General features: G+C 40.0%; 1 protein-coding gene across 1 annotated transcript in view; it reads left to right on the top strand.

Annotated features, from left to right (window-relative positions):
• The first annotated feature begins 15966 nt into the window (after positions 1 to 15966).
• The window catches only part of TMTC2 (transmembrane O-mannosyltransferase targeting cadherins 2), a 392764-nt gene continuing 382295 nt past the window's right edge, over positions 15967 to 26435 (top strand). Inside the window, exon 1 of the mRNA XM_035002054.1 lies at positions 15967 to 16554. Within this exon, the coding sequence (XP_034857945.1) occupies positions 16472 to 16554 (83 nt within the window). The 5' untranslated portion in view covers positions 15967 to 16471. The remainder of the gene's footprint in view (positions 16555 to 26435) is intronic.

Genomic DNA, 26435 nt, shown 5'->3' with positions numbered 1-26435 from the left:
TTGTTCACTCAAAAAGTGCCCGGCATGATATATGAACACCATCTTCTGAAAATGTATGTTTTGCACACACCGTTTCCATAGTTTATAATGCCAGATTTGTACAGAATATGCAGGGCAAGCGAAATAACAGGATGGGCATGATTGTTGGGTGATAGTATTGGTGTATGGTGAAAGAATTAAATAAAGTATTTTTATGTTACAAATTAAAAATTTAAACCAGATCACTTGAGAATTGGACAACTTAATCCTCCTGGAGTGATGTGCATTTACAGGGCAGGTGTTATGCAAAGGACTGGAGCTCGAAAGGAATGAAGTTGCCTTTCAGCGTTTTTATCTCAAGGGAAATCTTACAGAACAAATGGCCTAGATGGATTCTGAGCCAACAGATGACAAGAGGACTTGCTCCATTCTCTGGAAAATATGATGATAAGAAACAGATTTCAGCTGTTCTTTAAGTTTTTTCTCTACTGGACAACAAAGCTGCCAAGAAATGAGGATACACAGATAATGATACTCACATAACCCCTCCACCTGCATCACATCCTGACAAATCACAGCATTTCTTTGCTTCAAGGGCAGGAAACCTACCCATAAAGAGAAATCATCTTCTCATATGAAATATTGTATTCTACAGAAAAATCAAGCAAAACAAATGAGTATTTCTGTGACATTGTTTAGAAAAGAGTTTGAAATACCTCTCACATCAGTAATCAGAGGCTCACATAAATGCTAGAGTAGGAAGAAGAATCCCACTTTCACCTCCATCAACACAGACAAATAACAACAGATAAAATTAAGAGAAATTAGGGTCCATGTTCTATTACTCTATTTTAAGTACATTAGTGTTTAGCTCCTAGGCCTACCCCTGACACGTGCAGAGCCCAAGGCAAGAGCATAAATGGAAGACTACATGCCATCCACCTTTGAAACCAAGCGAACAGTTCTTTCCTTCTATTGTGACAAATATACTTTCATAACAAAAAAAAATCAGAAAATATGTGTACAGCTAGGTTTTTTTCATATAACTTAATTTGGCAAAAGACCAAAGCTGAACAAATTTAATTATTATTGCTCATGTTGGGTGTTCAGTTGATAGGGTAGTGATGTCTTCATAAGTCATAAAATAAAGAACCATAATACATACATTATTGTATGTTTTCTATAAAATTTATTTTCTTGAATTCCTCTCAGTAAACTCATTATGTTTTGGAAATCAAGATTTTATACAGGTAACAACAGTGATTTGAATAATTAAATATTAATTATATTCAAAGCACAAAATTTGAATACATTTTCATTGAAAATATGAATTTATGTAAAAAAATAATTTCATTTTCAAACTAAATGATAATTGTTCTAAAATATTCATTCTAAAGAAAAATACAAATTATAATTAGTAAATAAAATAAATCAAAATTATTTAAATAAATCTTATTAAATAAGATTGTTATTATAAATAAAAATCAATTAATAATCCTACCATTCAAGGTCCATGTAGTTGCCAATGTAAAGAATCAGTATCACATTGTATCACCAGATCTACAAATACAAATTTAAAAGAAATAGATTGTTTAATATTCCACAACATTATCTAGCTGACACATGCATCAGTTGAGAATACCACACTAAAGTTGTGAGCATTGACAGAATCATGAATGGGAACATATAAACAAGCAAGGTATACCGGGACCTAAGGAACACAAGATTGAAGGTGGTGAAAAAGTGGTTACTGTGGAACAAAAAATTACCCCAGCTGTTGGACTACTTCATGAGGGGACTCTGTTATGGTCCAACATACAGAGCCCAAAGATGTTTGATAAACTTGGGCTTCATTCCAGTGGGTATGGCTATCTGAGGAGATTCAGTCTGCTTGGTGGGAACACAGCCAAATCAGTCCATAGGTATCAGGCTATACTAGGAGTCAAGAGATGGATGGAACTGGTTTCAAGTGATGTAGAGCAGAACCTCCTCAAGTAGCAGGAAGGTCCAGGTAACAGAGCTCAGGTTCCATTGACAAGCCTGTCAAAATGAGGAGGATGTCAGGGTCGCAGCCAAGTGAGCTTGGGTGCAGGGGAAAGCTTTATATGCACATGGCCTGTGAAATGATGAGAAAAAACCAAAGCAGATGTCTGGATATATACATAGATTCAGCCAACACAACAGGGGTGTGGGGAAAGCACTGATTCAGTAGGCAAATGGTGGGAAACAAACAGGAAGCATGTGGACTCCAGGTCCCTTCCACTCACTGATGGTGCTGATGTATTTTCTGCCATGGTGAGAATAGTTTCTCTTTTGGGTTGAAGTTGAATCTGAATGAAAGGGCATTTGTGATTTGTGATTATAGCTGAGTGGAGCTCATGAAGACATAGGCTGAATGATTTTAAAATAGTGCTATGGCATGGCATATTTTTAAAGTGCATTTATGGGATTGTTGGGGACATTATTTATTATGGTTTTAATTTATAGGCCCAATATATTGGTGAGGTTTAATTTAACTTTAACTATGATGACGTTTGACCTGATATTCATGGGTAAAGTTTGTATTAAAACATTATGCAAGTTGGGGCGCCTGGGTGGCTCAGTTGGTTGGGCGACTGCCTTCGGCTCAGGTCATGATCCTGGAGTCCCAGGATCGAGTCCCGCATCGGGCTCCCTGCTCGGCGGGGAGTCTGCTTCTCCCTCTGACCCTCCCCCCTCTCATGTGCTCTCTCTCTCATTCTCTCTCTCAAATAAATAAATAAAATCTTTAAAAAAAAAACATGCAAGTTTTTATTAACTTATTTTAGGTGGATGTAGATATAAAATGAATTTTGGAAAATCTTTATTATACGTCTTAAGACTCTTGATACTGCTATTCCCTATGAGTGAATCTGGGGTCCTGTGATTCTGCAATTACCTTAATATAGACCGTTTTTGTGACAATGCTGAATGGCTGATATTGTGTCCTGCACTTTAGTATCAGGTGTAAAAACAAATCTCTATTAGGAGACAAAGCTGATCCATGGATCAGCTCTGTCCATGAAAGTGCAAATTTCTGAACCCAAGATCTTAGGAGGAAGTTAAGATATATTCTTTCCAGTCCTGAAAATCAATTCTAGATTACTTTTACATTCTAAAGATGGTTTTCAATGCTGCCGGTAATACTGACATTATGTGAGATTTCAAAGAAAAAAGTTTTGGATTTGGAACTTGAGTTTCAAGGGACTGGCAAGGGTAATGCACTTTTTACCTGTTCTTACTAGTTTGTACCTTCCAAAGACTTTGTCTTTATAGGACATGGGAGAAGCATAATCAAGGCGCCAAGTAGCCACTTAGATTTCGGGGCACTACAAGTTAATAATAAGTGGCAATCAATGAATCATAGGAAGTAGAAATCATTTTTATTGGCTCTTTTCCTAAAAAGGCACTATCTTTAATATTTTGGCTTCACTGACAGATCTGAGCGAGGAAATGACCTCCCCTAAGAAAATGCTTTGGTGGGGGGCACCTGGGTGGCTCAGTCATTAAGCGTCTGCCTTCGGCTCAGGTCATGATCCCAGGATCCTGGGATCGAGCCCCACATCGGGCTCCCTGCTCCGCGGGAAGCCTGCTTCTCCCTCTCCCACTCCCGCTGCTTGTGTTCCCTCTCTCACTGTATCTCTCTCTGTCAAATAAATAACATCTTTAAAAAAAAGAAAAAAGAAAAAAGAAAATGCTTTGGTGGAAAATCTATTTTGTTGATATTCAGGCAAACGCTTTGATTTTAACTATAGTTTCATATTATTTCCTGCTTATATCCATTAGAAAAATAGCCAGCAGATCAATCTACCTCTAAATACATGCTCCTATTTTGCTGAAATTATTTTACCAACAGTCAGCTTATTGAAATAAGTGTCCGTATTATAGAGATACACTGTACTGTGTATTTCAAAAATATAGTTAGTAGGGTAACTTTAAAAAGACACATAAATGAATAATAATTCTTAGTTTGAATGGTATCTGACAATCTGAAATGGCGTAAGAAAGGGTATTCTGCAAGTATTCATTGCCACTACTAATTGATTTCCCAGAATCACTTTAAAAAAAATTATGGTAAAACACATAATATGAAATCTACCCTCTTAACAATTTTTTCAGTGTACAGTATTGTTAACTTTATGTACATTCTTTTTTCTTAAGATTTTATTTATTTGAGAGAGGGAGAGAGAGAGTGTGCACGAGTGGGGGGAGGGGCAGAAGAAGAGGGACAAGCAGGTACCCTGCTGAGCAGGGAGACTGACCCTGGGCTCAATCCCAGGACCCTGGGCTCATGACCTGAGCTGAAGGGAGATGCTTAACTGACTGAGCCAGCCAGGTGCCCCTCTGTGCATATTCTTGTACATCAGATCTCTAGAATTTTTTTAACTTGTAGGACTGAAATTCTATACCCATTGAACAGGAGCTCCCTACCTCCCCTCCTCCAGCCCCTGGCAATCACTCCCAGCATAACTTTTAATGAATAATCCTTTATTTAATATTATATAGTTCTAGAATTCTTTAAGAGTATCTATACATATTATTAAGGAATTTTTGAGTTGCTTTTATTGAATAATTGTTTCCAGAATCTCTGGACGCTTTCCAGGGTTGAATAACCAATTTTTACTTCTTTGTTATCTGGTGTTTCTGTTATAAAACATGATTTTTAAGAGGTATTTTGACTAAGATGAAGAGATAGGAAATGTAATTTGTATATCGTCATGTATACATTGTATTCTTTTATCTCTACATCTGGCCTCAAGGTAAAAGGCTAATTTTTCTCTATCTACAAAATAGTTTTAAAAGGTATTCCTTCATGTCTATCTGTGCAGAGTGGCATCCCCTTGCTTGGCTCTCAATACTAGATTGGGAGATAAAAATTTCCAACAGTGGGAGTTAGTCCGTTCCCTGCCTGAATCTTAGCTTCTTGGTGTTCTTGGCAGGAATTCACTACCTTTAGTATTTCTATCTTTTATATTCCAAATTCTTCATATCCTGCCAAAATTCAGTAGCCCGCTGGACTTTGCCTCCATTTTTATTTATGCAAAACCTAAACATGATTTTGTTTGTATGACCCACGCGTCTATCTCCTTCCCTTCCATTATCTCACAAAAATCTCACCAGAGCAAAAAAAAAAAAAAAAAAAAAGACATTTTGAAGTCCTTCCAAAAGCTGTTCCTTCATCATTTTACGAAGGGCTTAAAGAAGGAGAGAATCTGAAAGAGTCACTTGATTTTGAAGATGGTTCTCAATATTGTTAGTAAGATGGACACTGTATAAGATTTAACATAAAAGGCTTTAGGAACAACACAGAAATGGTACAGTATCCTGATCATCAGTTACTAGGTTGTGCCATCTGGCACAGGTTACTTAATATTGTTGACCCTTAGTTTTGTCATTTGTGAGAAGATAGTAATAATACTTATTTGGCCAGACTATTGTGAGAATTAAATTATATAGTATATTTAGAATACCTGGCACAGTACCAGTAGGTACATAGTAGGTGCTCAACAAATATAAACCCCTTTTTTTTCTCTGTCCCCACATCAGAAACCCTACTTAATATGGCTGTGGGTAAGAGAGACAGGGAGATGGGAAGGAGATTAGGAAAAACATTGTATTCAAACAAAGCACGGGCATACATGTGGGCAGCCATCCTGCGTGGCTTTTAGTAGTATTACTTGGGCAAAGGATTGACACCTGAACCCAAAGCCAAGTTAAAGGATGGGTTAGCCAGGAGGGTGCCCAGTACTCTGCTCCATTGGGAATACGAAATCATAACTGAAACAAATTAGAAATATAGTTCATATTTGGCTCTTTTCATAAATGTAAAGACGATTGTTCCCTTGAATTGCAACTCAAAAGTCACTTTGGGTCAGAATCAACCTATCTCCACTGGGTATTTTTGGGGCATATTTCTGTAAGTAGATGGCATGGTGCAGTAACTGGCCAGTCTCAACTGAGACTGAGGTCTGTAGTTGCTGTCAGCTGAAATGTTCAAACTGACTACAGCACATGATATATGCTGTTTGCTGAGAACCAGTGATTTACAACTAAAGTTTAAACATCGTAAGATATTTTCAAAGATGCTGTCTTGTCCTGAAACATCACAAAATAAAACATATGATAGAACAGGAACCATAGAAGAATGGGAAATGTTTTGCTGCATGAATGCATGAAAGGGTGTGGGCGCTGGAGGGGGGAGAGAAGAGAAACTGAAAATACTAGAAAAAACTTGTAAATATATACATTAAAATCACTTATCTTTTATGAATGCTAGTGATTAGTGCTGTCCATATGACAGTACAGATCTGAGCAATAATTCCAGCTTATGTGTTGTGTTACTTCCAATGCGTATAATTTTTTTTTATTTTGAACATAAAGAGAAATACATGTTGAACAGATATTTTAAGGATATTGCTTAGGAGGGGTGACACCTGCATATCTTAATCCTACCCTGCATATTTTACTAACTGATATTTTAGGCCATAAATGTTCACTCTACTTCTCATACAGAGAACTCACTCAAAGATTTTTTAGACTTAAATACGCACACATACACAATCATATACTTACATATAAATATACCTGAGAAATAGATAAATCAAGAAGAGGTGAAAGAAAACAAGACCCAAATTATAGGGGCTTATAATAGCAAGTGGAAATACAATTAAAAAAATACTGTAATTAAACAGAGGTAGGGAACAACTTTGAAAAAGAACACATTTCTAAAAATTACAATACTCAATTTCAAGACTTATAAAGCTTCAGTAATCAAGGCAGTTTGATTATGGCATAAAAATAGACAAAAGGATCGATGGACAGAACATATATCCAGAAATAGACTTACATATATATGTCAATTGATAAAGATGAAAAGACAATTCAGTGGAGAAAATAGACTTTTTTAGCAAATAATGCTGGAACAATTAAATAATCAAAGATGAGAGAGAGAGAGAACTTTAAGCAATACTTCACTCATAAATGAAAACTAAGTCATAATGGTTATAGATCTAACTCTAAAACCCAAAACTATAATACTTCTAGGGACAAGCAGGAGAAAGTCTTTGTAACCTTGGTTTAGCAAACATTTCTTAGATACAACATCAAAAACATGATAAAAAAAATATCAACTTTACTCAAAGTTAAAAATGTCTACTCTTTGAAAGACATGATTAAGAGAAAGAAAAGACAAGCCAAAGGTTGAAAGAAAATGTTTGCAAATTATATATCTAATAAAAGACTTGTAATTCAAAAGCAACTCTCAAAATTTAATAATAAGAAGACAATTCAATTTTTTAAATGGGCAAAAAAAAAAGTCAGATTTGAAGCATGGTAGGACTCTAAGTGCTGTTGCTAATTTGCAAATGGAGGGGAACTTGTGAAAGGAAGCCGGGCAGCCTCTAAAATCTGAGGCAAGGAGGGGCACCTGGGTGGCTCAGATGGTTGGGCGTCTGCCTTCGGCTCTGGTCATGGTCCCAGGGTCCTGGGATGGAGCCCCATATTGGGCTCCTGGCTCAGCGGGGAGCCTGCTTCTCCCTCTCCCTCTGCCTTTCCCCCCTGCTCACGCTCTCTCTCTGTGTCTCAAATGAATGAATAAAATCTTTGGAAAAAATAAATAAATAAATAAAATCTGAGGCAAGGAAATATGGAGCTCAAGTCCTACAATGGCAAAGAACTAAGTTCTGCCAACACCTGAAAGAGTTGGGAAGTGGATTCTTCTCCAGAGCCTCCAGATAAGAGCCCAGCTGTTCTATCCCTTCATATCCATTAAGTGAGACCTTGAGCTGAGAAACACAGTTGAGGCATGCTGGACTTGTCACTGCAGAACTGAGAGCTCATAATTTTGCTTTAAGAAGCCAATAATCAGGGACACCTGGGTGGCTCAGCTGGTTAAGCGTCTGCCTTTCGCTCAGGTCATGATCCCAGTGTCCTGGGATTGAGTCCCGAGTTGGGCTCCTTGCTTGGTGGGGAGCCTGCTTCTCCCTCTGCCTGCCACTCCCCCTGCTTGTGCTCTCTCTCTGGCGTATAAATAAATAAAATCTTAAAAAAAAAAAAAGAAGAAGCCAACAATCACAACAACAAAAGACTTGGGCAAATGATTTGAACAGACTTGTCACCAAAGATGTGTGGGTTGAAAATAAGCACATGGAAAGATGCTCAACATCGTTAGTATTAGGGGAAGGACAAAACTAAAATGTGATATCACTCCACCCCTGGTAGGAGGTCTAAAATTAAAAAGACTGACTCTATCAAGTGTTGGCAAGAATGTGGAGTAAGTGGAACTGTCACAAGATGATTGTGGGAATGTAAAGGTGGTCTAACCACTTTGGAAAACAGCTTGACAGTTTCTTAAAATAGCAAACACAATGGGACTGAATGACTCAGCCATCCCACTCCTAGGTATTTACCCAAGAGAGATGAAAGCATGTGTCCATGCAGAGACTTCTCATGAATGTTCACAGCAGCTTTGTTTGCAGTAGCCAGAAACTGGAAAGAATTCAAATCCTCATCAACAGATACATGGATAAAAAAAATTGCGGTACAGCCATACAAATAGGATATTACTCAGAGATAAAAATAAATGAACTATTAATACACACAAAAACATTGAAGAATCTCAAAATAATGATGCTGAGTGAAAGAAGTCCCCCTCATCAAAAGAAGTACACAGCGTTATTTCCATTTATATGAAATTCTAGGAAATGCAAATTCATCTATAGTGACAGAAAGCAGATCCGTGTTTGCCTGTATCTCATGTTTGCAATATAAATTACAGGAGACACTTGGCCAAAAATCAGCTTGGAGTTGCTGAATCTAATGTCTTCATCATTTGTCCACTTCAATTGGGGACTGACTTTCAAATTGACTGCCAAGAAAATGAATGTCTTAGCTTCAAATCTACCATTGCAGACAACCTGTTTTCTTAATAGTTCATCTATCTGCAGATCCTCACATATGTGAGGGTGACTTTGTTTTGTGCATTAAGATTTAAATGTTTTCCTGAAATGAATGTAACGTTATGTGTCACTTATACTCTAATTTAAAATAAGATTTAAATGCTTTCATTGAAGCAAAATATGCAAAAATAAAAGAATAAACTCAAAAGGACAAAAAAAGAAAGAAAGAAAGAGCATTTAGAAAAAAGTATAGGGTGATGGAAGTCTATATGCAAGGCTATAAATATATCATTCATTTATAGTTATTAAATAATAGTATTACAAATTATAAGATATTTATTCATTGAAGTGGGCAACTTAATTAAATCTATTGCAAAGTTTTAAATACATTGATTTCCTGTCATTTATCATTAGATTAATAAACCAAGTTCCAAATAGACGTTCTAGTCATTTGATAGCAATAACAAATGGATTAAAAATGCTTTATGAGGTGCAAATTTCTAGTGGGGTTTTTAACATAATAATATTAAGTCAATTATAAATGCTGTATTTGGTTTTCCAAATTGTGATTTGCACTAATACTTGCATTACTTTGCTGGAGTTTGGGTTACATTACTTATCTCAGCTGTTTTTATAATACATGATGTGGATTATGTTAGAAAAAATGTCTATACATGATTTGAATACATCTTTTTTAAAAAAGATTTATTTATTTATTTTAGAGAGAGAGAGAGCATGCATGTCTGTGCGCAGGGAGGGGCAGAGGGAGAGGCGAAAGAAGCAGGCTCCCTGCTGAGCGCAGAGCCCAACGTGGGGCTTGATCCCAGGAACCCCAGACCGCAACCAGAGCCAAAACTAAGAACTGCAAGCTCAACCCTCGGAGCCACCCAGATGCCTTTGAGTACATCTATCTATATATATTTTTTTAAGATTTTTAAAAAAATCTTAACCTGTTTTAACCTTTAAATCTTTAACCTGGGACTCCAGGATCATGACCTGAGCCGAAGGCAGTTGCTTAACCGACTGAGCCACCCAGGCGCCCCTATTTTTAAAAAAAATATATGTGGTGGAGCGCCTGGGTGGCTCAGTCAGTTAAACGTCTGTCTTCAGCTCAGGTCATGATCTCGAGGTGCTGGGATCGAGCCCCACCTCAGGCTCCCTGCTCAGCGGGGAGTCTGCTTCTCCCTCTCCCTCTGCTCCTCCCCGCCCCCCTCCCTGCTGGTGTTCTCTGCTCTGTCTCTCAAATAAATAAATAAAATCTTTAAAAAAATATATGTGGAGTGTGTATTTTATAGGGAAGGGTTTCTATTATATAGTCTGTGTAGTCTTTGCAGGTTTTGATACCAGATTTTGGGGAAAAAATCAGGTAAAATTGGTTGATAAGGGAAGATCTTAAGTATTTTATCCCTACTCATCTGAGTTTAGTCAAAGCATCTTGGCAATAGCCAGGAATTCCTTCTCCTCAAGTAGATCCTAATGGTGATGTGGTGTTTCGAACGGGAGAAGGAACAACATTGGACTGAATGGTGATTAAGGCATAGACTTTTGGAGTTAAAAGACATACGTTCACGGGGCGCCTGGGTGGCTCAGTTGTTAAGCGTCTGCCTTCGGCTCAGGTCATGATCCTGGGGTCTTGGAATCGAGCCCCGCGTCGGGCTCCCTGCTCAGCAGGAAGCCTGCTTCTCCCTCTCCCACTCCCCCTGCTTGTGTTCCCTCTCTCGCTGTGTCTCTCTCTGTCAAATAAATAAATAAAATTAAAAAAAAAAAGAAAAAAAGACATACATTCAAATGTCAGCTCCACCACTAGAGGCTCCAGATGATGAACAATTTACTAAACCTCTCCACGTCTCTACATCCTTACCTGTTAAGACAGGGACAGTAATGGTACCTACCTCCCAGGTCGGTTGTGAGGATTACATAAGATCTTAAACATAACATGCTCAGTGAAATGCCTAATGCCTAAAAAGAGTTCGATGGCTGGTGGCTATTTTATAAATAAAGGCAAGCCACGTATGGGTATCTCCAGTCCAGCACAAGAGGTTCAGAACTACAGCTGTTACCGGTGGGAAGAATAGACAATGGCTTTGATAAGTACGGTCTTGTAAGTAGCCCCTAGCCAATGTCCCCCTGTACATTTAAATTAATTTAAAATTCAGTTCCTCAGTTACACTGGCCACATTTTAAGTGCTTACTAGCCACATGGAGCTGATGGCTACTACACTGGACATTACAGATATAAAGCCACCTTTGCAGAAAGCTCTAGAGGACAAGGCTGGATTAAAGGGTCTGTGTTGGGCTGAGTACCAGGGCAACATTCCTGAGTAACTGGTTTACCGAATGTCCACATCAAAACTAATCTTCTCTCTCCTCTTTGAGTTATCTTTTATTTTACAGAATCTGAGGCTTATCAAAACTCTGTTATCCAAGAGTCTGTGCAATTTTTCAAGCTGTTAGAATATTTTTGATCACGCTTTATACCAGTGCATGTGAATGCACTGAGAGAGATTCTATGATGGAGGCTGTCCTTGCTTTTCTTGATCGAGTTTCTGAATTCTATCATTAGCCTGAACATCTCTGCAATTACCCATATCTGGTTATTAACATGTTATTTCTACACTCCTCCCCCCTCTTCCTCCCTCCCCCTCCTCCCCTACCCCCACTGAATTGCAAGCTGGGAGCTTGTGAGATTTTTAAAGTGATCATTATTTTAGTAGCAGCTGGTTCTTAACAGCCCTGGGTTTGTGACAGAGGTGACAGGATCTGTTTCTGTGGCTGTACTGTCCTAATTATATTCCTAATGGGTCACAAGTTTGGGGACAAAGCGATGTTACATATTGCAGGGCAGCATTTTATGGTATGCTGGGAACATCTAAATGTAACATGTGTAGCCAATGCATTTACTGTCATTAGTTAACCAAGCAGCGCGTGTGCCTCTTTCAGCTCCCTGACCCACATTTCATCCACGCTCTGCTGTTTTTCTCCTGCAGGGTTATTTCCTGAGTAAAGCCGAGAGCTTATGAGTCCCCCAGCAGAGAGCTCTGTTCTGACCTCCCTAAACAGGCAGCTTCACCTGCTGGGCTAGTGTTTTTCTGCTTCCTGGTCAATCTGTTAAGATTTTAGCAGGAGATTCTTGGATACCTTTCTCACAAAACATATGGGAGATTGTAATTACTTTGGCCTGGTACAATTTTAGAATTGCGAGAGCAAGGAAGAGGTGCAAATCTTCTGTTCATAAATAACCAAATCTGTGGGCACTTTAAAAGGCATTCTGTGCAGCAGGAGAATTTATGTGCCACATTTCACCCTTGGCACACTTTCCAAATGAATTGTTCAAAGAGAAGTTATATTAGGACAAATAGAAATGAAGACTAAGACCAGATGTGGATTTTTAGTTAATATTTATGCAACACCCAAAGGGAAGATGGTATTGCACAATAAACTAAAAATGTCTTAGGCAAATAAGGAAATCTTTACCCCGAGGACCTGGCACTGCAAAGGTATGAATTATACAACAAAGGCCTGGGAATGCAGAACAAATGCAGGGTAGGTTGGGGCGACTATAAAAAAGAATTCATTGAGGAAGTGGTGAGGTAGCAGATGTGTGGAACCTACTTTGGGAAAATAAGGGCTTAGCACTTTTTTGGCCAGTCTTGTGTCTAAGGTAGAAAAGTCAAGCCAACCAGCCTAATTTCCTTCATCTGTGGAGAGAGCAGCAGTAGCTTTAAATAGAATATATATATTCAGAACGGAGGTAGCAATCTCACAATGGGTGAGTACACCTTAATAAACTAAAAAGCGATGTCCCCAGATTTGATATGATCTCCAAGGATAGTGATGACATCTTTTAACCGATTCCGCTCTCCCCCATTGACGTTCAAGGAAGGGGGAACACTCAGACATTGGCTGCTTCTCAGGCCTTGGAGAGTAGTCTGAAAGCAACCAAGGTTTAATGCATTGGAAGAATATTGAGACCCACATTAAATTAAAAGAGGAAAATTTGTTAAAAGCAACACAGCTGGTTTTTCAGCCTTCCGTTCATCAGGGAGAGCAAAATGTACATTTCTCACCATCTCCCAAGCTCCCAATCCCCAGGAGTTGGGGGTAGGGAGAGGAGAAAAGGAGGAGGTGGAGGGGAAGTGTAGAAAATATTTATTTAAAACTATTGGAGCCTTGAAGGGAAGACAGCTCTGGAAATGCTTACAAGCTTTTAGCATGCTGAACCCAAACCTCTCTACTACTTTCATGCTTCTGAGTCCTCTTAATTATTGAAGAGAGCTGTCTGTGTGTGACTTACCACAGGTTTTCCTGCAGAGCTGATGCATCCTTAAGAATTTTTAACCTACTTCGTCCCCCTCTCCTGTGTTAATTCTTCACTGTTTGACATGGACAACAAATCAGCTTATCTTATTCTCTCATGATGAAAATTTGTGGATTTTCAGCTGCTATAGAGTTTCTGCTAAGCACATTTATTTGTTCATTTCTCATCAACATTTTGTGTTGTTTTTAGTTTCTTCTACCTGTCCAGATGTTACAGGCTCTGGGCATTATGTGGAAAACCAGGTTGATAAGTTTCCTGCCCTCTTGGAGCTGTCGTTCTATTGGGGATTCCAGGTACAATGCATGCTATGAAGAAAATCACCAGGATGATGAGACAAAGATTGCTGAGAGTGAGGCTACTTAATAGTGTGGGCTGGGAAAGCCTTTCAGGTGCGAGCATTTGAACTAAGACCAGAATGCTGAGAAGGAGCTAGAGAGGGTCTGAGAAGGCATCCCATGAGGTAAGAGGAGAAAGTGGTAAGTATCAGAGGAGAAGGATATCTGTGTTGCTGATGCAATGTCAGGGGAGAGAAGAATCAGGGCCAGATGAGGGCCTGGCTGGCCATGGCAAGAATCACAGTTTTATTTGATGTGCATCAGGAAATCATTGAACATTTTAAAGTAGAGAGATTGTAGGTTTTCAAAAGAATCTTCTAATACCTGAAGTTAAGACTGTGGGGGAGTGGGGAATTGCAGGAGTAGCAATAAGACCACTTAGAAAGGTACTGCATTGGTCCATCCAGGAAGTGAAGGCATTTTGGACTAGCATTGGAGTAGGGTGGATGTCATGGTCTGCACTTTGGAGGTATAGATCTAGGTTTTAGTTAACAGCTAAAAGGAAAAGAGAAAGTTGGAGGGAGTAATAATAATAACAATACTTATATTGCTTCTAGGTGTTTCACACCTTAATTACTTTAATCTTAATAATAGTACCCATAAATAGGTATTATTTTCATCACTGCTTCATAATGGTGAGAAAAAAAGGGGCACAAGGAAGTTAAGTGACTGGCCAAAGGCTTCTCAGGTAATAATAGCACAGTGCGGACTCCAACTCCTGGGTGCTCTTCAGCCAGTGAACTAGGATCCAGTATTAACATGTAAATGCAGTGGAGGGATACAGATACAGAGGAACTTGATGGGTCAACTACCAGGATTTTTTAAACTTTTCAACAATAAGCAGAGGTTAAAAAAAAAGGTAAAAGATCAGTCTCTGCCTTTAAAGATACAACTCTCTTTTATGTATGCTTCTGTATCTCAGGGAACCAAAATGGGTCCGTCGTGCATGGCATAATAGCTATAATAAATATTCATCACTTCATCTGTGTCTACACAGATTTTTTTGTGAAATCAGGAAAAGATGGAGCTGTGTTTCGCTGACACCCAAACCACAGTATTTACTTTTCAGGCAGCTGCCTGACATCCAGGGGATTCGATTTCTCGCCTGAGTCCTGGAAAGCTCGCTAGTTAGGTGCTTCCCTTCGAGGGCGGAGGGGAGGGGGGGCGGGGTGAGTCAGCCCTTTACAGGTCTGTTTTCCAAGCATTGTGTTGCCGTGCAGCAGGGGGCGCTGTAGTAGTGCTCATCGTGGTCCGACGGAGCCCATCGCGCAGCTAGAAGGCGGCCAAGCCAGGAGGAGGTGTGGCAGGCGGCCCACGGTCCTCTTTGGTCTCGCAACTTTAGTACCCAGAGCTCGTCTACACAGGCCATTCTTCTACCATAATTTATCAGGTTGGACGCCTTCCATCCAGTCCTGCATCCGGGCGGAAAGGAAAGGGCATTAGCTTCCCGCCTTCCTAGGTTTTGAGAATAGCGGTGAACGGGGCTGCAGAGGCGTCTCTTCCCTAATGTTTCCAGAGTCAGCCTGAAAGTCCCCCGAAACCACGAAAGGCCCCCGCAGCTGCGGCGTGTGTGTATGTGTTTCTTTCCTCTTTTGGGGTCCTTTCTTTTTAACCTGACTGCGGGAACATTTTCCTCCCCATACATCTTTCTATTGACATTTGGGACAAAGGTAGGCTCGGAGCTGAAATCTCTCCCTCCTGAGATGCCCCTCAAGCTCTCCAATACCCCCTCCCTTTTCGGCTCACGCACTGTGAGCGTGTATGAGAGGTCGCGTAAATGTGGCAAGCGAGGCTGCAGCCCTCGCCAAACCTGGTCTTCCTCTCCCGGTCCCCAGAAGTCCCTCCAGCTGACCGGACTTACGCCTGGCAGCGCTTGGCACACACAGCGCAGGGGCTGAGATCCAGTCGGTGCCAGGCGCCGCCAGGCAGCAGCGGCGCGAGCGACCGTGTCCTCCTTGGTGTCGATTCTCGTCCAGCTCCGCCTCCCAAGGCGCACTCCAGCTACCCCTTTGGGCTGTCTTCCAGCAGTCGCCCTTGGATCCCGAGGGCTTTCCAGAGTGAAATCGAAGGTAAAAGAAACAAGAGGAGGGCGGGAGGTGGGTAGGAGGAGCCTCGGGCCGCGGGGAGGTGGGAGGAGCCTCCAGCCAGGGGGTAGTGTGGGCGGAGCCTTAGGGGGAGGATCGGGGTGGAGAAAGGGGCCGGGCAAAGCCGGGATGGAGGGTTGGCCACGCAGGCGCGGGGGGCCGCGCCGAGAACCCCACGCGGGAGCTCCTGGAGTCTCCAGCCACCGCTCCTCACTTCACTGGAGAAGGGGCTGGGGCGGAGAGGGAGCTAATAAAGAGTGAATGAGCGGCCGCCGCTGTGGCGGCCGGAGTCAGCCCGAGCAGCACCGGAGCCGTGCGCCCGGGAGGCGGCGAGGGGAGGTGGTTCGCCTGGTCCCTCCCACCCGCCCCTCTTTCTCTCTCTTCCTCCAGCTGGTCCCAGAACCCTGCTGGGTCCGGTCCCTCTGCCCCCATCCCGCATTCTTCCACCTCCTCCGAGTCCCACTCCTCACCTAGGGCGCCCCGAACTGCCATGGGTTAGGGTGGGGGCCGCGAGCCGCGCGAAGGACCAGCCCTGTGCATCCGCCGGGGGGCGCGGAGCCCGAAAGCCGCCAGCCGCTCGCGGGCGCCGGGCATGGGGAGTGTGGTGTGAGCCCGCACCCGGAGAAGACGCAGCGGCTGCGGAGACGGGCGCGAGGAGGAGGAGGAGAGCGGTGGATTGCAAGGACCCGAGGGAGGAAGGGAGGGACAAGAGGGTGGGGAGCTAGGAAAAAGTGAAGCTGGGAGGAGAAGGCGGCGGAAGGTGGGGATTGATGCTTCTGTTTTTTGTTGCCGCTGCTGCCCTTGCGTTGGGAGCCGAGCCGGAGGGAAGGCGGTGGAGAGATGATTGCAGAGTTGGTGAGCAGCGCTCTGGGGCTCGCCTTGTATCTCAACACCTTGAGTGCGGATTTCTGCTATGATGACAGGTAAGGGGTCGGCGGGCTGCGTGGGGACTCCGCGGTGGCTCAGAAGCTTCCCGCTTTAAGGCTGAAGTGCGTCTTGGAGGAACTGGTCCGGCACCTGAATTGAAGGTTTAGGAGACGCGTAAACAACACCCGGAGCAAACACCGGGGAAGCGAGCGCGCTGGGCGGTCTGAAGGAGTTTGGGTTCCTAGTTTGCAGCAGGTTCTTTCTCTTGCTTATTGGCTGTTGGCGAACGCTTAAGTTTCTTATCGGAAATCGCAGCAATTTGGGGAACTGTTAATGATCGTATTAAAAAAAAAGTCTTAGGTATTTGTTGGTGCACATTGAGCGATTTTACGTCTGGGCTGGAAGGAAGCCGCTCCTCGCCTCTTAATAGATCTTCCCTGTAGCGTTTCCTTTTATTGATGGGACGCTTTATTTCCCGAGGAAAAAACACACCTTTGGCAGTTACCAAAATAGTGGAAGGAGAGAGTCGTACTCTGCTTCAACTTTACCGTTTGACGTGTATGGTACTTTACTTTGAGCCAAGATCATGCTGCTGATGCCTTTCCGGCTCCCCCCGCCTCGCTCACCAATCGATGGAGTAGCACTTTATAGAAGCCTGGGCTTTCATTTCTGTTTGGGAGTTTTACATTAGACGTTAGCGATTCTTTTGTGCTAATTGGGGAAGAAGACGCCCCTAGAGACTGAAGTTGTCTTCTGCATTTGGGCTAGTTTGGGTGGCTAATGAGACCTGAACTGTGTTGTCAAAGAAACTGCATCGATTTCTGGAAAATGTCACAGTTGTGCTCGTGTCTCTATTTTTAAAATGTTGTTAGTGTTTAGAAACTGATGAAAAGCTCCAATAGCCATTAGGGAAAATTCCAATTTGTGCCTTTCCGGTGACTTAATCTGATTACAATTAAAACAGATGCATAATTAAAATATATTAGGGAGAACAGCACGCCTGGCCAAACTTATTAACCATCCTGGGGTGTTTCATGCTCCATTGAAATGAAACCATCCAAAAAGTGAGCACAGATTTACTTTGACAGCTTTTCAGCAGCCTCTCTGGGCTATGGAAAGTGAATGGATCCCCAGGGTCAGGGCAAGGCAGAGAGTGAACTTAAGCAAAGTGGTTGATAGGGGAGGTGAAGGCAGAATCTTCTCTGGGTGGTAATTAGCCATATTCTGTATTCTCTGGTGTGTCCACTCTCTGGCTAAAAGCATGTTCATGGATATATGCTTGAAATCTGTGAATCTTTGTTTACACCCACATGTCTGTTATGAAATCCCCTGATAATAGGTGCAATGAAATAAAGCAAACTCTTCTTAATGCATTTATGTAGTGTCTGTCAGAGATTGGTTGTTAAGGAAGCCACCATTAGACATAAACGTTTCCTCAACTTTTAAGCAGTGTATAGATTTTAGCAATTATGATACATGCTCTGAGAAATAAATGGTCTTTGTGTAAGAGTGAGGTGAGCTGCTCTGTTCCTTTCACTTTTGTGTTACTGTGCACCTGCTATTTCTAGGGCATGCGAAGAAAAAAAGCTCTTCCTTCCAAAGATGGGTGACTTTTCACTAAAATGAGCTCAGGGATGATCTGGGCAGTTTTTGGTTCCGTTGGGGACAGTTTGAGAAGTAATCATTTAAACTAAGAATAAAGAGTTTGGAAAAAAGGCAACTTACTGTAGTACAGTAAGTACTGTAGAACACTGTGATAAATCAAGCATTCCCAACGTATGCTATCCTTTATTGCTGTTCAGTTCTTTAAAAAGTACATATCAGAAGAAAGTATCCTGTAAAAGATGAAGGCTTGAACTAAACGAAATTCGCATATACATTTTTCTGTAGATTTAATGCTTATTATGTGTTCTTTAATCCTCAGTCAGTAGTGTTAGGACTTTGTAACTTGGGGAGAATAGTGTCAGTGAGATGATAAATTAGTTGTACTTTGATGGTGGGCAATTGTAAGTTCTTTACATGTTATAGGTTGCGTTGCAATGTCAAAATTCCTGACTTCTATTTAGCTATGTAGATCAACGTCAATGAGTTGTCCATATCATCTAATTGGTAGCTTGCTCAATATATGATATATTACTGTTATGATGTTGAGAGCCTGTAAATATAAATTACACTTTGCTACAACTTGGAAATGTATGTTAGTCTAATTTTCTTAGTAGCAGAACTGCATATGCAGTCCTATACTCTTAAGAGTGTGAAGTCTTAACAGAATCAAACTTGGTTTTTATGTATCCTAGAAATTCTGAAATACCTATTAATAAGAGCGTGGAACTTGCTGGATGTCTGCATAGCATGCACAGGTGATTCAGTGCCAAGGTACTCTGTAAAATGTGGCTTTTCGGATATACTTTTTATCTACTTCCTCTAACTCACTGGTATGTGGAGCTGGAAGAGAGCTGGGGAGTCAAGTGGAAACTGGAGGATGATGATAATGTGTTTACTTCCACTGCTCCATTTCAGACTACAAAGACTCAAATTTAAAACGTTGTGTAAACTGCATCTGTGGATTCCACTGCGCTCCCCCCACCCCCCACCCCAGGAACTTTGTGAAATAGAGTTCTAGAAGGAGAGAGGCCAGTGCTGGGAGCAGCTCACAAGGAAGGAGATGGCTCTTACGCTTGACTTATTTAACTAAATCAAGACTCTGCATTTTAGCTGAAGAATCTGGCATTTGCTGTAGGAGGGCTTTATATTGCTTCAGCTTAAACATCATTGCTGTGGTACTTCTCAAAGTTATCATTTCTTTTAAATATAGTGATCAAGTTTACTTTGTAAACTATATACATAATTTCTTTCACTGTTTGATGTAGCTTGGTTGAGATTAAGTGGTAATCTGAAACATTTTCATAGCAAAATCAATTTCCCTATGGTAAAACTTAATATTTTACAAGTGTTTTTATGCTAAACTTAAGAATATGGCTAGGATGTGATGAAGAGTAGAATTCATCATATCTGATGAAAAAGCATAAATAGTTTCAGCTTCATCCCCCCCTTCATCCCCTTGCCTTCAGTCTAGTCATGATTGTATTGAATCTTAAATTGTGGTTAGAGTACAACTGGAATGATAAATATACAGTCTTTGCCAAATTTTAAGTCATGATGAATGTGACTTCTTGAAGGACCCTCTCATTTTCTGGAGAAATTTGGTGTTTAGGTCAATGGAAAAAACTTGCTGATCCAAGTTCTCTGCTCTCATATATTTATCGAGGATAACATTGCATCATTTTCACTATATCCACTTTAAAAATACTATTATAAGTTTTGCATAGAGATAACACTAAAAGAGGAGTCCATTTACTTCAGAGCCGCAGAAGGATGCCATCTCTGTTGTTTTGCAGTCTGATTTCATTTTGCACATATCACCTAATTGATGGCAAGCCTTTTATGATGTATAATAAGTAAATAAGAAGATAATACACCTAATACATATTTTTATTCTTGGGTGAATAAAATCATGCATTCTTAAAAAAAGGTAATTTGAGTTTTTGGAAGTGGGAAGTGGGTTTGTGGCTGCTTTGAAAGTTATTTTCCATATTGCCCATTTTACATTTGTTCAACCCAACCTTGATCATTAACATGACCTTTGGGTTTCTTAGCTATCTCATTGTGCAACAATTGTGTGAAATTTGGAGGAACAACTCCACAGCCGAAATTTCTATTTTTGAATCAAAACTACTCCAAACTCTTAATAGCACATTCCTAATTTATTCATTTGGATGTAAATATAAATCTGTTTTTATAGAGACACAACTTAAAGTCATAAAGATTTTGATTCACAGCATTTAAAATGAAAGAATGGAGGATTTAAGGCATGATAACTTCTTTTTTTAAAAACCATTTTTTCCTAAAGATAGTCAACTATTCCTTCTACTTGGCCTTTTAAAGTTATTATCCGTTTGGGTTTTGACCTGGTATGATAAGAATCCCTTATGAAATGAGCAATCACTCTGTTAAGTTCCCTCTAAAAAATTCTCTCTAATAGACTTGCAGTGGGCCAATCTGGGATTGTTATCTTAAAATTCTAGTATGTTCAACCATTGAAGTCATGCTTGGTATTTAGTAAAATCATGTTTAGGAAGAGTTACTTTAAGATCAAAATATATAAGGAAGGATTTTGCTTTGTATCAAAGGTTGTCTCCTCAGGTCTTTATTGGAAGAAGTTAGTGGGCACAAGGGTGCTATTTTACTGATTCCCTTCTGAGTTTATGATACACTGAAAAATATGCAAGTGGTTATAGTTTATAGTTTATGAAATATTTTAATACGATATTTTACTTTCTAGCTAAGTTTAGTCAAATCTATGCAGAACAGGTTCATTTTGCTGCTTGAACAAGTACATCTCTTCATAGTAAATTAAGATTAAGTGAAGCCAGTATGGACCACTTTGACTTACTTTCAGTGAGCCTGTCACATGGGGTTTATCCTAGCAAATGACCCAAATACAAGCACTGAATGGACATGTATAAATGCCATAGGGAAAATTACGGCTTCTAACATGAGTTAGGAGCACAGCTTGTCTTCTGAATCCCTCTGTTGCTGTTCTGTACACTAAAAGCACTTATTTAAAATGCCCATGATGTTACAGCTATTTATCATAGGCAAAGGGTACATTTCCTCTGGAGCAGCCACCTTCATAATATGAGGAAAGGACAGAGTTTACCCTTGTCACTCTGAAAAATGACAAACCTTATAACACTATTATTTTCACTTAATATGCTTTTAATACAGTAAAGTTTACCTTTTAAATTTTTTGGTTTTCTCTTGTAAGCTAAATATTATGTCAGCTTTGGGTCCCCACTTTAATGGCTTCACAGAAGTGACACGTGTGGCAGCCTTGATGGAAAGGACAAATGGGTTGTTGCATGTTAAGACCCCTCCTCTATGAGTAGCTGTCCTCATTTAGAGCCTGGTTGAAAAAAAAGGGGAGAGGCATATCACCAGAAACTGTGTGCTTTCTATTTTTCGTAGGATGAAGAAGGCATAATATACTGAATAATTACAGGTGTAATTGTGCACAATGCTAGATGGTTTGTTTGAAGATTTGATTTGTATGTACTTTTGAGGAATAAATGACTCCAATAATTCACTAATTATGAATACTCCAAAACACAAACGTCTTGTATATATGGTGCATAATACAAACAGCAGCTGTTCACCCTTGTCAACAAAGCATCCCTACCTGTCTGTCCTTGTCCTACCTGTACTGTAGCTGGTGTCGTAAAGTATTTGAATCTGGGAGTCTGATGGTAGACTTGTAAAAATGCTGATAGATTGTCATTTAGCAGAATTTCACTTGCAGTTAGTCATGTTTATTTTGATTGATACTCATATTTTAAAACTTAGATTGGGACTCTTTTGGCTTCTTTCCCAGAACAGCAGTGCTGAGGATCTATGGTAGGTCGTTTGAACTGGCCTTGTTATTGGTCTGGTGCTCACCGGCACTGTGTTCATACACGTAGAAGCTTTGGAATACCTGTCCCCAATTGTGTCCTTCCTGTTTGTCCAGATCAGTTGTTTTCCTTGGAGGAAAACAGTGGTTGAACACTTTGAGTTAACTAGATTTGCCTTGACTGGTCATAGGGATCGAAGACTTTTGCCTCAGAGATTTTTTTTTTTTTTTTTTTTGGTTGTATTTTCTAGGCAGATAATTCTATCAAGATGCAGCTCTATCAAATTTCTATTGATCTCTTTTCCTCCTCTGACAGTTTAACTTTTCAATCATATTTGTCAGTTTCTCTGGTACTCAAGATTTCCTAGAATCAAAGGTATAAATGTTCATTTCAGCCTTTTAGAAACTTTTGGGGATTACAGTTTGGGGCTCAATTATAACCTTTTTTTTTCTTTCTTACAGCTAAATAGGAAAGAATCGAGTAAGCCTACCCACTCAGGAAAATTTTGAAGAAGGCAGCAACACTGAAATGATTTGTTTTCAAGATGCTAACATGAAAAGTTGCTTTCCTGTTTTTAGAGTAATTTATTTTCTTTGAGGGCATTTCTTAAGGTGCAGTTAATTTGAACAACTAGAAATGATTGTTTTAAAGATGAGATGGGCAGAGAGATCTTTATTTGCTCAGGTCTAAAAAATTAATATGGAAATGAGATTAGAACTGAACATTCTAACTTCACCTTTAGATTCCATTTTATTGTGGGATTAAATGAAATTCCTAAAGGTATACACATGCCACGTTGCTTGAGGGCAGCGCTACAGTATCTGTTTTAAGAGTACCTTGGTATTCGGTAGAGGAGATGCTGTTTGGCTTCTGATAATTTGATCTAAGCTTTGGTTTCTTGATTTCTTCGCCAGGGCATTGTGTGATATCAGAGCGAGGCAGGGTGTGAAGCATGGCACAGCATGTAGCCATAGTGAAGGAGATTGACTAAATTACATGATTTGTCAAGTGAAACATACATCAGTGCCCTTGCAGTAACATCTGTGTGCTAGGTGTGGTGGCCAGGTGAAATGTTTCTGTCAGATCCCTTTGTCTTTGATGATTACCCTTCATTTCTGTGGCATTTGTTGTAATAAATGTGTCATTATTCCACGGAAACATCATGGTAAAAAAAAAAAAAAAACAAGTTCACTACAGGTTTATGATTGTGATTTCATTAGGAAACAATGTATAAAAAAATAGTGCTGTGGGGTAAAGGAATTTACTGACATTTGAAACTGAAAAATTCACAAGTTTTGATAATGGAAGTTTTTTTTTTTTTTCTGTAATTCCAGATTATTGATTTCTCTAGAAGTAGAAAGTTTTGACTGTACTCTCCTAGAAATTCTCACTTGGCATCATTTAGGAGTATTTTAACTTCAAAGGATGTGTTATTTGCTGAAGAGTGGCCACTGGGGTGCAATATGGCTCTTGACATTTTGAACAGTGTTAAATGATGGTACTGAAGTATTTCAAACAGCCATGTTTCAGCATTGTTTAAAAATCCAGTGGGAAAAATGGCAATCCATATAAGCCTGCATTCTTGGAATTCTTTGGGTATTAATTTTAAATGCAGTTCACAAGTTTGCTTTTTATAAAATTTTTTACAGCTGTGTCTTAGAAATTTTTTCTTTTTTGAATTGCTTATAAGCATTCTATTAAGAGACTGCAAGGATGCAGACCATAGCCTTGTTTTTGCTTTCATCTCTTAGTGGGTTAGATGCTTATGTTGAGGACATTGTTATAAAGCATATTATTATTGAATTTCTATTATAAACCCTAGATTATAAGACTAGTCTGTGAGAGAGGCAGGTAAGTGAAGACACTGTGGAAAGAGTAAACATCTTGTTTTTGTTAATTTCCAATTTGTTCCACCATGAAGGCAGGTCTACCCTGCTTTCTTTTCTGTTAGTGACATCTCTTGGATTAATAATGAAAGTCAGTAGTTTAATTCTTTATAATGTCAGTGCATGTTGAAGTGATATCCCTGCAAATTGTGTCTTCAATGGGAGGTGACTTAGGTGGTGGCTATAAAGATTACATTCATAGGCTTGACCACTTTTCTTAGTTTGGAGAAGACGCTTTGTCATTACAAAGCCATTTGGGAGAAGTGCTTGTTGAGGTAGGGCTGGCAGCTAAAATGTTCATCTGGGGACCTTTCTCATTGTTTCATAAACTGTTTTTTGGCTACTTCTGCCTTCCTATCTTCAGGTTTTTAAAGGTATTGTAAATACTGAGCCTGCTGCCTTGGATTGTAAAAGATGTCTTAAGTCTGAAGGTAGAAGGCTTGGGTCCAAATATTTTGTCAAGTGTACTTCTTTTAGAATAGGACGATGTTCCCTCCTCCTCCAAATAATTAACTATAGGACTGCTCTCTCAAAGCCATTGAAAAGAGCTCATTTTGACAAAGCAAGCTTCTAATGACAAATTTTCCAACTACAAATTTGCAGAAGAAAAGTTCTCAGATGATGAAGAAGTTTAATCAGGCAAAAAGACATTTTTATTTGCAGAAATGGGCCCTTTAGTGGGAGGCAATTATTTACAGCTGATGTGAAAAACTGGTATACCTGAATTCATTTGGTAAACCTCATTTAAAATAGGAAGGTTAGTCTGTTGAAAAAAAATGGTGCTGAATTGTGTCACCAAACTTATATTAAAGAAAGAAGGTTTTATACTTAAACCCACTCTTACAGGGTTATGTACTGATTGAAGCAAAGAAAATGTGAATTTGAGATTTAGGGGGAATCTATGAAAGACACCAGTGTGTAGCCTGAAATTACTAACTATACTTTGCCACAAATGTCTAGTCTTTTATTTAAAATATCCCATTAGAAATGATCTCTAGGTTTGCTTCCTCCACCTCTATATTTAAGAGTCTTTGTATTTTTTCTTTTGAAAACAGTGCTGTTTTGGCATTTGTTCCATGTTGAACAGAAAATGAAATTTCACTGTTTTAAACCTCTTGTATGTCATCAACAGAAAAAGTGTAAGCCATTTCTGAGAGGGTATTGAGTAGCTACTTTTGAATTCGTGCCTGACAAGATTGAGGATGCCCATGACAGGCAAGGGGGTTTTAGATCTGCTACTCTCATAACTTGCTCCCTGCCTTCATCCTTTGATATGGATGATTGCCTTTTAGAAACTCTTTTAGAATGCAGTTTAAATCGCTAGTTTCTTGAAGTCAGATGGATCACTCTGATTCTCCTAAAGGAACATTTCTGAGCTGGGCCTCTTGTTGGATCTCTTTCCATCCAGATATATATGTACGTATCTCTAGATCAGTGCTTCCCAAACTTCCTTCTGGGGCGTGAAAATGTAGGTTCTGAGACAAATCAAGAAACAGACTCTTAACAATAGAGAACAAAATGATGGTGACCAGAGGGGAGGGGATGGGGGGGATGGGTGAAATAGGTGATGGGGGTTAAGGAGGGCACTTGTGATGATGAGCTCTGGGTGTTGCATGGAAGTTTTGAATCACTATATTGGACACCTGAAACTAAAATAACACTGTATGTTAATAACTGGAATTAAAATAAAAACTTTAAGAAAAGAAAGGAAAAATAGGTAAATAAAAAAAAAAAGGCAGGTTCTGCCTGGAGTGGGCCTCAGAATACATTTCTGTCTTTTGCAGGTGCTCCAGCTGATGCTGGTGCATGGACCACACCTTGAGTAATAAGGCTCTGTTCCATTTAAATGTATTACATCAGGGGCGTCTGGGTGTCTCAGTTGGTTGAGCGGCTGCCTTCGGCTCAGGTCATGATCCCAGGGTCTTGGGATCGAGCCCCGTATTGGGCTCCCTACTCAGCGGAGAGCCTGCTTCTCCCTCTCCCTCTGTCTGCTGCTCTGCCTACTTAATGCTCTCTCTCTATCTCTGTTAAATAAATAAATAAATAATCTTAAAAAAAAATAAATAAATGTATTACATCAGCTTGGTCCATTTCACAGACATTTGGAAAGATTGCCTAAATTCTTGGATGGAATAAGATTGAGGATAAGGTGCCTGTTCTCTGTGTGTGAGTTTGGACATTTTATTTAATCTTTATGTATTGTTTTCACATTTGTTGAGTCACGACATCTTCTTTAAATTGATCAGATGGATTTGAGGTATTGTGTAGATTTTGACAAGGTACAGAGCCTATTGAAATTCTAGGAGATCTCTATTGAAATATCTGTCACCATCTTGTATTACAATATCATCTTCTTTGTAATACTACTGGGAAGACAGATGTTGGATTCTGATTTTGACAAATAAACTGATACGCATTTGCCTTACGCTTTGGACTTGACAAATACTGATGCCTACACCGAGTCTCTGTAGTCAGTGCCTTTATCGGTTTGTACTTCTGTCGAACAATCCCTTGTAAGGAAACTTGGCTTACGTTGCATGAAGACTTTACAGACTTCAGGAAGGCAGCAAGAACTAGATGTTGAGGCAGCTGAGGGTAGGC

This window comes from Mirounga leonina, unplaced genomic scaffold, assembly GCF_011800145.1.
Source record: "Mirounga leonina isolate KUSES-001 unplaced genomic scaffold, KU_Mleo_1.0 Mir_126, whole genome shotgun sequence".
In the NCBI taxonomy this organism is placed as follows: domain Eukaryota; kingdom Metazoa; phylum Chordata; class Mammalia; order Carnivora; family Phocidae; genus Mirounga; species Mirounga leonina.
The sequence above is the reverse complement of the archived record's forward strand: the minus strand, read 5'-3'. Positions and strand labels throughout refer to the sequence as shown.